A 12,948-nucleotide genomic window follows, 5' to 3' on the forward strand; every position below is an offset into this window, starting at 1 on the left:
CGCGTGTCAGGTGGTGGTAGGGTTCTTGACGACACAAACTCGGTCGGATCATCACAACCACGTGACCCAACCCCAGAACGCCAACTGTGATTCACGAAACGTCTCACTTCATTGACACTGGGCACAAGAACGTTGACACCGAAGTCTTAGAATTAATCCGCGAGAGAACGTACCTGCTACTCTTAGTTCTTTCGGTAAAGTCACGTAGGTAAAAAAATGAAATAAAAATGAATACAAATAAAACAATAAGAATCACGACGTTTCGGAGGCAACACAGCCAGATTTTCTGCATCAGCAAAGCTGGCTGTGACGCTCCCACCTGATGACGGAGACTTGTGTTGCCTCCGAAACGTCGTGATTTTTATTGTTTTATTTTTTTATCAATTTTAATTTAATTTGTTTACCTACGTGACTTTACCGAAAGAACTAAGAGTATGAATCCTTGCAGTCACGAAAGCTTCAAATCTAAAACGTACCTCCTTCGCATAAATCCGTCTCTCTATGTGGAGAGACCGATCTATGCGAAGGAAACGACTTACTGTCTGCTCCTTTGTGCTGATATTTATATTCTCCACGTCGACGCGAATGATTATTATTGTATCCGGTCGCGGAGTGGTTCACGCGCCGCTCTATTAGCCCAGCACCCGAGTTCGATTCCCACTCACGGTCAGCGTGGGTGATGAATATCTGGAACCGGTCCTGGGGCATCTCCTAGGTTAACTCGGCCTTAAACGACTACCTGGTGTGATGTGTAACCATCAGCACTGGGCAGCCAAAGGCAGTCAGGCGTGGTGCTGGCTACCCACCCCCTCGTGTGCCACGCCGGCCTTCATAGGAGTTCGGTAACAGCACTTGCCCCAACAGTCTGTTAAGGCTATACGGGGGGGATCTTTGTCCTTGTATATATGTGGGGAGCAGTGGGACGGTGGTTGGCGCGCTGCCCTACGAACCTGGCGCACGTCTTGGGCTGCGTCCTACTTTCCGGAGCGTCCTATAGTGCCGGAAAATCCGGTAACCACCGCTAACTTTAGGAACGCGGCAGACGAATCGAGCGGCGCATCTTCGGCGCGAAAGAATGTTTCGCTTTTAAGGCTCGTAAACTCGGAAGGCTCCGTGGAAATTTATTTATAAAATCGCTTTCAAGACAAACTTAGCCCCAAAGCAATTATTCCTCCCAAGTGACAGCAGGAGGGTGAACACATCTTACGATACCCTTTGGGTTTTTCTGTAAAGTCACGTAGATATAACAATAAAAAAAATTACGACGTTTCGATCGCAACACAAGCAATCGTCCTCAGGTGAAATTGTAGATAAAAAAAAATCACGTAGATATAAAAATAAAAAAAAAATCACGACGTTTCGATCGCAACACAAGCTATCGTCCTCAGGTGGAAAAAAACTATTTCTATTTCACCTGAGGACGATTGCTTGTGTTGCGATCGAAACGCCGTGATTTATTATTATTATTTTTCTATCTACGTGACTTTACCGAAAGACCCAAAGAGTATGAATTCCTCCAGTCACGAAAGCTTCAAGTCGAAATCTTAAGATAGAGACAACTGTCACGTGCAGAAGCGCTTCTCATCAAGACTCCTGCGCAGGGCCGAGCTTAGGGTGCAGACTATTATCTAGACTATTATCGTATTATGCGGATTATAAGCCACAAACTGCAATTTAAAAGCCAAAAGTTTGAGTTGCATCTTATAATCCGGAAGGTGTGCGTACGCGAGAGGCCAGATTTGTACAAGTTTAGCAACACCAGCCACAAGTTTGGCATGCGTCTTGCTTTCTGTCGTGCCTGGTATTCTGGTGAATACGGTAATGCTGTAACAATAGAACCACACAATAAATGGATTTATGTGGCGTCCAATATTCAGAGGAAGAGAGAGGCAGATATAAGCAGAGGAGAAGAGGGAGGACTTGAACAGGGGCAGGTGAAAGGGGAGAGGTAGGAGAGTGCGTGGAGGGGAGTGGAGTGAAATGAGAGGGGAGAGGCAGGGGAGTGCGTGGAGGGGAGTAGAGTGAGATGAGAGGGGAGAGGTAGGAGAGTGCGTGGAGGGGAGTGGAGCGAGATGAGACGTAGGAGAGTGCGTGGAGGGGAGTGGAGCGAGATGAGAGGGGAGAGGTAGCGGAGTCCATGGAGGGGAGTGGAGTGAGATGAGAGGGGAGAGGTAGGAGAGTGCGTGGAGGAGAGTAGAGTGAGGTGAGAGGGGAGAGGTAGGCATATCGACGAGGGCGAGTGTGATCTGCCGTGATAGGACAATAATATGTTTGGGAAGTAGCTCTCATGCCCCAGCCTGGGTCAGCATCATCAGCATCAGCCTCGACCCTCTCACAATGACATCAGATTATTTGGCGATGCTGCACAAGCACAATTGACGAATTAAACCTCAACACATTCGTGTATAATAGAAATATATAATAGGCGACGTTTCAGGCGATGGCCCTACTTCTGAGCACATATATTGGTCCATTCAGCCAATAGGCTGATGGACTAAAACACAGACTTTTATATTTATTCACAGGCGAAGAAACAAATGAAGAGTTTTGATTGTAATCTTAATTTTGGAGCTTTCGTGACTGCAGGAATCATTCTTTGTTTCTTTCGGTTAAGTCACGTCTAAAGATAAAATAATAAATTAAAATAATAGTATATTACGACGTTTCGATTGCAACACAAGCAATCATCTTGTGTTGCAATCGAAACGTCGTAATATACTATTATTTTAATTTATTATTTTATCTTTAGACGTGACTTAACCGAAAGAAACAAAGAAAGTTTTGATTGTGTTTGCTTTCACTCGGTTGGGGTTATTTCGTGTTTTTGTATTCTATGTTGTTGTAACGGTCTGACCCCGTGTCCCTACTGGACATATGGGAAAAAAGAGCTTTATAGCTGATCGGATTCCTCCCCCAGTATGAACAAATATTTCGATTCTGATTCTGCATCCCTTAGGGCAAAGGGAGATGTGGAAGCAAGAACAGCAAAAAGAATCCGTCTCCCATCCCTGCGCAAACAATACCCACAATGCCCTCTGTTGTGCCTCCACCCCCACCCCCCGGATTGGATTAGTCAACAACAGCAACAACAAAAAACGCCACAACCAAGTGGCTTAAAAACAAAACGAAAACCCCGTAGAGAACGAGAAGCAGAAAACAAATAAAAGTGTTGCTCTCAGGCTCGCGAGCAAGCAAGTGGCATCTCAACAGTGGTAACAAAGAGGAAATAATGAAATAAAGAAACAAAGGCCAATCTTTGTAGTTTCACATTTCACAATTACCCCTACTTACTGCTGCCATTGTCTCCCTTACAGGGCCCTAGGACTGTCGCTATGGCGATGGTGAGGCACAACATTCATGCAGGCGGACAATTTCCTTGTTGTTTTTGCTGCCGTTTAATTTACATCTTTTGCGAATTTTGCTTTTAATTCAGCACTGAAATAAAAAAAGAGAGAGAATTCAAATAAAAAAAAATGCGGTGCTGGCAAAGCAAACTTGGTTTCTGAGTACCTGGCAACGTGAAACAACCGTTACAGTTTGCACGCCGCTGCTGCGTATTATTATAATCATTTCATCACCCTTCACACAGTGTTGTGTGTTCACTTCCAGCATCCCCTAGCCGGTGAACGGGACCGCTGGTCAAATGGCGGTGTTGTCGTCCCCCCGTTTCTGCTCAATTAAACGGCGCCGTGAAGCCAGCGCTTAAATTTAAAGTTCAACGGCCATGCAAATCGGTCGTGCTGCTACACAAATGGACCGGGGATAAGCGACCACTGGGTCAGATTCTCACTGACGAGCCGTGCCTGCTGGAATTATTCAGTTGTGGAATAAACCATCCGCGTTTTTTTTTTGCGGTTGCTAGCTGCCCTCTCCCCAGATGCGTTTTCGGGTTGTGCCGCACGGCAAGTTTGGCTCCATGTCCGTCGTTTCGCGGACTGCTACTTGTCGAAAAAGGAGCTCCCGGGCATGTGGAGGGAGAGAGAAACGTCGGACATCGCACCGAACGACAATGTGAACGAGACCAATCGTCGATGCGTTCGATAGACAACGGACCAACACAGCGATCTTTGTTGGAGCCTGTGGACAATTAACCCTTTCCCGTTCCCGATGACGTTTGTGTACGTCATCAAAAAAAATAACCTTTCAAGGCCATGCGGGAGGGTGTGTGGCACAGTTTGGCGCCAGCCATCATAGAGTGTGGTCGTGTCGGCACAGTTCTCTGCGGTGAGTACAACGTCTTTAAAAGAAACAGCGCTACGCCTCCCGAACCGCTTGCCGTGTTTCGAGATTCGGCTGGAAGGAGAGTCCGTCGAGGCCAAACTGCTGCAGGGCAACGACTTCCCGCGATTGACACCGCGCGCTGCAATGGTGCGCGAGCAACTCACTGTTTTCGTCAGGTTGCCGAAATCGGTGGACAGCAGCGTCGACTTCAGATTGGACGATCGGCAAGCGATCTCAGCGATGGCCGCGACGGGTTGCGCCGTCTCCATGGCAACTGTTGCTATGGGGCGTGTCCCGCCGGGTGGCGTGGGCGGAGTCTGCGGAGGAAGTGGACGGAGCTTGGCCTAGGCAGAGAGGAGGGAAAATGAACGATGGGAAAATTAACGACGATCCGAAAACCTACGGTGGTTATTGATGCCACATTAAAGTGGCCCCCGTCGACTCTTCTGGATTGGCGCGTTTTGTACTCTCGTGGTTAGTGCCTTGCACCGATAATCCTGACGCCAAGCGAGTATCAAAATACAAATGGCGGCGTGTCAGTCGCCTCCTCCTCACTTTTCTTTGGCAACTGCCACGGTTACCGTTCCCGTGAATTGCACTCATCGATTCCTCCACCCGCGTCTCATCCACGCGTCGTTCGACCACCACGCTTGCAGGCCACATCAACTCACCCCACTCACCCACCTCACCAACACTGCAAGGTCACAACTCTTTTCCCAGTGCCGGATTATCCTAGTAGAAAAAGTAGCTACATATGCTACGGGCCTCGAACTTACAAGGGCCCCGCGCTAAATGCTTCCAAGCTATCAATTCTGGTTCAGTGATTCTGCACTTGCTCTATTACTATAGTACTATACTGCCTTCAACTTTCATGAACGACTGGGTGTTTAGGGTTATCAATTTGATCATTATGGTGGTACCCCGGGGTACCAATAATACAAAATGGCTGAGGCAATTAAATATTTTATTTCTGGGACACTATTTTTTCCAGGGGTGTACTTAACTCCGCGACTGGGGTAACCAATCAATCCGAAATCAGTGCTACTCCGCGATATCGAAACGCAGCGAGGACGATTGCGCTGGAGCCCTGAACGCTCGTACGCACCGTAGTGGTGCATCGTGTACAGCTCGTCGAGATGAGTCGATTGCCGAATCGCTGACCATCAACAGACTAAAAATGACTGCATCACGGACATTAAGCGAGAGCCGGGGTACTATGGTACCGCGGGGTACCGCCATAGGGTTAATTTGTCGTATTATCTGGCTATATAGCAGATACAAAAATTCAATTACTTTCCTGTGCAATTTAAAATTTGTATTTCAATATCTATGTATTTTTTTTCTATTTAGGGCCCCTTTATAACAACATATGCTACAGGCCCCGCACTAGCTCAATCCGGCACTGCTTCTCCCTCTGCTTCGTTCTGCAACACTGCTCCAATTTGGAACTCCCACCATCATCATCATCATTGTCGTCTCCTATTCCGAAGCACGTATGAAAACCTTGCGCTATGCCAAGAAACGTGTTAATTCGTAACCGTTACACATCTTTGATGGTGCTGTTTTATTAAAACCCTGGTTTTGTGAGAGCTTTGACAATTGCACAAGTTTTTTCAACTGATGTAATTAGAAATCCTTCTTATAGTCTGTAAATGCCAGTCATAAATGGCATTTCACGCTAATGTATCTTCACTCATATCACGATTAACGTTGACCCGGGTGCATTCTCATAAATCGTAAATACAGTAAAGGCATCTAGAATAAGAATCGATATTAGCTCGAAGAATCGACGCGCACGTGAGCATCCCGAACGCCTTCTCAAGCGTTACAGAATCAGAATCCGAACATTTATTTGCATTCGGAGGAATCCGATGAGCTGTGAAGCCCCTTTTTGCGCGGGGATGTCCAAACTTTTTGCCGCAGGGGATGTCACTCACTTCGAGCTTGGCTCTCACTCGTTCCGCTGACCCGTTGGAGGCATGTCCGAAGGGAGTCACGTGGGCTGAGGACATGCTGCAATCGGAGAGAAGACGCACAAAGGCAGGGACTGGTGATGATCAGGAGGCGGTCTACCGGTGCACAACGGAAGACATTTTGGCACGTGCTGCGTGCGACGGGTACTGCAGGGACCGCCCGTGTCTGTCCGCCGCTCGCCGAGCTCCAGTGGCTTCCGGTTGCAGAACGAATGTCATTATGAGGTCGTGCTCGTTGCACACAAAGTGCTTGCCGCAAATGAAGCACAATAGCTTTGCTGATCTCATCAAGGAGCATAAACCGTCACGCGAACTCCGGTCCTCCTTGCAGCAGCAGCAGCTTTCGGTTTAGCCATCGAACAAAGATGGTCACCGCATCGCGCACGTTCAGATGCACTTCTGCGGCCGTCTGGAATGCTCTTCCGTCCAATATTAAAAAGCCACAGGAGTTATGCACTTTTAAATCTAGATGGAAAAGTCATTTCTCTAGAACTGCTTTTTACGTTTAGTTGTCCTTCCCCCGCATTTCCGATTAGTGTGGTTGGCTACATATGGTCCAAAAGAAGTTCAACATATAATATACATGACAGATGCTCCTTGCCTTATACACTTGGTGAAGCTTAAGTAAACCTGATATTTCAGTGCCGAAACTGGCTCATTCGATACCCATTTCCCACTGTCACATGCGAGCTGAACTAGCACAGGTCCAGCATGGCACGGGTGTTTTTTATCCCACTGGCAATTTACACAGCCAAGCTACGTCGACCTTACAAGACGACGTATCAATTTGACTTGGGGAGGGTGGGGGGGGGGCATGCAGTGCTAGGGTTAAGGCATCGTGACGTGTGCAATGCACGCGACGTCAGTACACCTCAACCAATGCGTCACAACGTGAATCCTAAAACCCTTTCCCCCGTTCCGTTGACGTACGTGTACGTCTTCAGTTTTTCTTCCGGAGCCCGAATAAAAACTAAAATGAAATAACGTTGTCAGTAGCGAGGCTCCCACAAGCCCATGCGTGAGGGCGTGTAGCACAATTTGGCACCAGCTATCGTAGCATGCGGTCGTGTCATTGCTCCTCTGCGGCGAGTAAAATGCCTTTAAAAATGTCGGCGCTACGCCTCTCTAAGTAAAATCAATTCTGAATCAATCGCTCGCACTTTCCGAGATTCAACGGTGAATGGGACCCCCACCATGCAACTCGTCCTCCTGAACATCTGTGAAAAAGAGCTTTATAGCTCATCGGATTCTTCCAGGAAACATCAATATTCTGAGTATGAAAAAAAAGAATAGGTTTTACCATTTCTGGCAATAAAACAGCTGTTAAAATGTTCAAACACCAAATAGAAACCTTTTTCAAAGAATCAAGTCTGCATTAACCACTCGTATTTGTGGTGAACGTGCAAGCAAACATGCTCTGATCAATTTCGATTTAAAGCTTTCGTGACTGCAGGAATTCATCTTCTTGGTTCTTTCGGTAAAGTCACGTAGAAAGGAAATAATAAAATAATAAAAATAAAACATAATAAAATAATTCTCACGACGTTTCGGCCACAACGCAAGCAGCCGTCCTCAGGTGAAGAACAGATGCTGTCTTTCCGACAGACCTGTTCTTCACCTAAGGACGGCTGCTTGCGTTGTGGCCGAAACGTCGTGAGAATTATTTTATTATGTTAATTTTTATTATATTATTTCCCTTCTACGTGACTTTACCGAAAGAACCAAGAAGATGCTCTTAAAATGTACGCATTGCGTTTGAAAATGCTTTGTCCCACACTGTGATATTCTGATTCTGAACTTGCAGTTGTCCCGTAATGGAAAAGGGTTCAGACTTGCACGTGACATCAGTGGCACGGCTCGACTTGTGCAGTGGAAAGGTAACCTCTGTGCCTCCTGGTCAATGTCGCACTGGCTCGACACAGCATCAAGCACGGATCGCTTGTGCAAGTGAAAAAGAGGAATCGGCTTGTTCCATCCATGCATTGAACGAAGGAATTCACTCCACAGCGCACACGAGCAGACATACAATGATGACGTAAATACAAGGCAGCTGTGTGCAAGTGTTGCTCGTTGGATTACTACGTTGCTGGATCTTGAGATGCGGTGACAGCTCGTGGAGGCTTTCATCCAGCAGTGGATCGACCACAGCGGATGATGACTATGATATAGGATCAAACTGGCGATCCGCCGGATGTTAAAGGCAAATAACCTCTCTTAACAATGTGGGTCCTAGTTCGAAATAAAAAGTTGTGTCGCTGGCGAGAATATAAACAACAAAAGAGACGATCATTTATCTGTCTCTCCACCGAGAAGTCCTCTGTGACTGATTACAGGGACGAATTTGGTTCCAGAGGTCTGTTCGGAAGTCGATTTGCTCACAAGTCCAACTTTACTCCTATCGATTTCAAACACACTGGTACGGCGTGTACACTAGACACGGGAGAATGGCTTTGAAAATTGGATAATCTCCTGTAGATACCACTTGTTCTTCTTACTACCACCCTCAACACTGTCACCACTCTTACGCTTCTGAGACATGATGGGGGTTGATAATGTTCGTGAAAAGCAGAGAGAGCATCGTAGTGAACCGCACAGCGACAACACAACAAACAACAACAGTGGCGTCCCAGGCAGAAATGCAGGGAATGCTGGGTAATGACACCGAACAACCACCGGCATCTATTGCGCGGCAGTTAAACTTACGACTCTCGGTCTGAACAGGCAACTGACCATATGGACCGGCTTGTTTGTATCTCTGAAAGTACGTAAGTCGAATGTTTCCGTAAGTAGAGGAGTCCCCGTATAACCGCTGGAACGTCGGCAGTACCAGCTGAATTACCGTATCGGCCTTCACCGTAACGAGGCAGCTGTCCGGGGCATTCGATTTTGAGACGCTTCAGAAATACTTGTGCGCATAAAAAAACGCAGCTTTATAATTGTTGAAACTCGATGCTGTTTGCACCGTGATGAAAATAAAATAGGTGATAATTTGATCAATCAAGCCATGGCATCACCCGAGCATATTTACTGTTGGTTACTATGCACACTCACTCAAATCATTCATTCGCACACTCACATGCACTTATTAATTTACCCACTCACATCAACTATAGCAGTTGAAATGTAATACAGTGCTCTCACACGATGATAAACAATTAAAGGTTATTTTGTAATTATAGCCACATAATCATTGTGTATTATGACCAAAGTTTTTGAAACTTTGATTTCGATTTACAATTGGCACATTTAAACCAGAAATGAAGCAACCGATTATTTTTTATTTTATTAACCGATGATTTGATTTAATTTATAAAAAAATACATTTTATTTTATTATCTTTTTTTTTCTACGTGACTTTACCGAAAGAACCAAGAATATGAAGCAACCGAGGTAAATAATAATCTGTTGTTTTGGCAAGAAGAGGCATTTGGAGGTGAAGTATGGTCAAACCCCCACCCCATGACCGTTACTGTGTAGGAGGGGAGTAGGGGGTGGGGGGCGGCCTTCATCCAGCAGTGGATTGACAAAGAGTTGTGAATTATTGCTGTAACTGATGCCTGCTCCAGTCAACTAAAGCCCGCTATAAATAGAGAGGGCATCGTGCATTAAATGGGCATTGGCCATGGCATCGGTTAAACTCTGGCCCACTTAATAATTATAAGAATGCAGCAATTGCTCGTCCATTACTCCTTTGTATATGTACCCGAGGAAAAGCCTCGGCAGTTTCTCTCAACATTTATTTTTCTGGAGAGTTCAGCCCGAGATATTTGACCGTGGGACACAAGCCGGGTTAAAGTCACGTGTGGAATGAAAGGGGAGAGACCGCACACACACAACCACACGCTAGGAGGATGTGCTCTCGGTCTGTTTTTTAAAACAATTTGAGTTTCGGACCGATCCGTGCGGGTGACGTCGTCGCCTCCGTGCTGTCCCCACCAATCGCGGAGGTCGCGTTTACAAAGTCGGGCGACGTCACTCTCGCGAACGACGCATTACATTGTCACGTCGATGCGACACAATCCGAAGAGGAAAAAAAAAGAGATCCGAAAATTGCCCTAAAAGCATCCGAAATGGGACATTTCCAAAAATCTAAAACTCATCCGTTACATTCAAGATTTGAAGTGACTGCAAGGATCCATATTCTTTGGTTCTTTCGGTAATGTCACGGATGTAAAAAATGAAATAAAAATAAGAGATAAATATAGAAATAAAAATAACACACACACACGCGCGCGTGCACGCTTGCACCAGATAGTAGCGGTCTAAAAAAAATGTCCACATGCATAGGGCAGCAGCCTACTTGCTGTGCTGCCTCTTACCAGGCATCGAGATGACCGCTGAGCTCCACGCGACCCACCGACCAAGAGTCTGGATTACTGGGCACGCGCCGCCGTACCCGCAATTATCGCGGTAGCGGCGATGGAACTTGTTCATGATGCGATATAAAATTTCGCGAGACGAAGATTATCGCGACATCAGTTTCCCGTAATGTTGTAACTGTTCATTTGATTGTCTTGCTTTTGCGCTTTACTGTACATCCCCTACCGTAACACTGTCATGTTCTCCAAAGCGCAGGTCACTCAACATCAGTCTGCCCTTTTAATCGCGACAGTGTGCCTCGCTTGTAAGGCACGTGCCATCAGGTACAACATAAACAATCTTTGTGACTACGAAAATCATAGAAAAAGAAGAAAATGAGCAAAAATAATCGCGTAACAATATATTGAAGGGAAAAAAAAACAGATTTCATAAAAGTAAATCATTTTTCTTCCAAAAAAGTGACGGGAAAGGCGCAGCCCTGCAATAGCCTGCTCACACCACTGCTGGCAGAAGCGCCTTTATTCGAGGAGGCCCCTAGAGAGTCTCTTCGAGTGGGTATTTTGGCCTCCTCTTCAACACTGCCGATCGACCGTGGTTGTGCACATTTAGACTCGCCGTGCCGGGAGATGGAATCGAACTGGTGACCTCTTAATGTCAAGTCCAGTGGGCTAACCATGAACGCCACCGTACATACAATACTACGCATACTCTTTGGTTCTTTCGGTAAAGCCACGTAGGTAGAGATAAAATAAAATAAATTAAATCACGACGTTTCTACGCATGTTGAACTTCTTTCGCACCGTACGTAGCCAACCGCGCTGATCAGAGGCGCCGGTGAAGGACAACGTGGCAGGAGCAGCAGCAGCAGCACGGCCACCAGTCAACGACCACCCCGTCGCGAATCTCAAACCCCGCGGTTCACCATCGTAGCGTCGCTGCACCGCAGAAGCCCTTACCCGAAATTCAGCACCGGCTGGGCCACGGCTGCGAACGCATGGAGCCGACCGTTTGAAGCCTGGGCATCGGTGGCCATAGGAGGTGGAGGAAGATGAGGTGGTGGTGGTGGTGGTGGAAGAGGAGGAGGAGGAGCAGGAGGAGGAGGAGCGCGGGACGGACAGCGAGTGGCGGCTGCCTCGGGGATTGCGTTACGAGTGAAAGTAATGACCCCCGGGCAAAGGCGTCTGTGCCATCGCCTTGCCCTGCGCGGTTTTAGTTTTCATCGTCGGCTTAAAAATAACCCGTGGCGGCACGATGACAAGTATTTCTTTAGGGTCGGCGCGGGGTCGTGGGTTGTGCGACGCACAATGTCTTGCGTCGCACAGTACAACACGAGACACAGCCCAGCCCAGTGAGCTAACCAACGATATTTTTCGCCTTTCATCTTCACCACCCACCACCACCCACCGTCGTCGTCATTTTAAATGAACCGATCACTTTACGCAGCACTTGCAATCTATCTCCCAGTGGCGGTTGAAAACAAAGGTGGCAAAGTTTCTTTAAATCCTCCCACCCCACTGCCCCTCTCTCTCTCTCTCCACCCAGCGGCGTAAATGGCTGCACCAGATAGTTCTGATCATGGGCGGGTTTGCGTGTGGTGGGGAAAAGTGTTGGTGCTTTCCCCGCCCCTTCCAAGACGTCTGGCCAGCGTGGAAGAGTAGGCCAAATACCATCTCGTGGGCGTCTCTACAGCTCCCTCTAATGGAGGCCCTTGTGACAGCAGTGGCATTAGCAAGCAATTGCCAGGGCTGTATATATTTTTTTTATCTTTATTGTTAGGTGATTTTTACTTAAGGAGGATGAGTGGGTGTGTGTGGGGGGGGGGGCATGACCGGTTTAGATAATCGCTCGGCCACAAAAACATACAACAACAATACAAAAATAATGTCAGCTTGCAAGGCGCCATGGCCACAGAGTGTTTGGCTCGCCCTCGTGGAGTGGAGAGAGAACGACTTGGAGGCCACAGGAGGAGGAACCGGAGACGAGCCCAGCAGTGGCGGCAGCGGCAGTCAGCGCCAACAATTTCCCAAGGTCTGTGGTCCTTTACACAATGAGGTGTTATCGGCCAATTAACGAGGGCTTATTACGTCTGGGAGGAAACCGTAGCGCCGATGTTACCCTTGGCCGGGAATCGAACTGGGGACTCGCAGAGTGCGCGGACCATTGTGCGCCGCCCCCTTCCCCCCGTCCAACTCGTTAGCGGGTTTTTAGCCAAGTGCTACATTTGAAATAGCCGGATTTCGGTTACGACAATGGAAGATAAATGGGGCGCAGCACTTGTGGGAGCGCTTCAACTTTTAGCCATGACCCTGGCAACGCGATGATCTAACCTTGGGAGGAACGTCAACAGGGTCCCACGCACCCAATTTTCTCCACAGCTGACAGTGGCCTGACAATTCCCGGCAGACGATGGGTTTGCAGGGCGATTGTGTGGCAA

At 47.4% G+C, this 12,948-nt stretch overlaps 1 protein-coding gene across 3 annotated transcripts in view; it reads right to left on the reverse strand.

Annotated features, from left to right (window-relative positions):
• The window catches only part of LOC144728040 (uncharacterized), a 147,518-nt gene that overhangs the window by 53,753 nt on the left and 80,817 nt on the right, over positions 1-12,948 (reverse strand). For all 3 annotated transcript variants that reach the window (XM_078607260.1, XM_078607261.1, XM_078607262.1), the window contains 2 exons: positions 6,159-6,234; positions 4,386-4,565 (listed from right to left, as the gene is read on the reverse strand). In XM_078607260.1, the coding sequence (XP_078463386.1) occupies positions 4,386-4,565; positions 6,159-6,233 (255 nt within the window). In that variant the 5' untranslated portion in view covers position 6,234. The remainder of the gene's footprint in view (positions 1-4,385; positions 4,566-6,158; positions 6,235-12,948) is intronic.

This window comes from Lampetra planeri, chromosome 27 (assembly GCF_965212315.1).
Source record: "Lampetra planeri chromosome 27, kcLamPlan1.2.h2, whole genome shotgun sequence".
Lineage (NCBI taxonomy): Eukaryota > Metazoa > Chordata > Hyperoartia > Petromyzontiformes > Petromyzontidae > Lampetra > Lampetra planeri.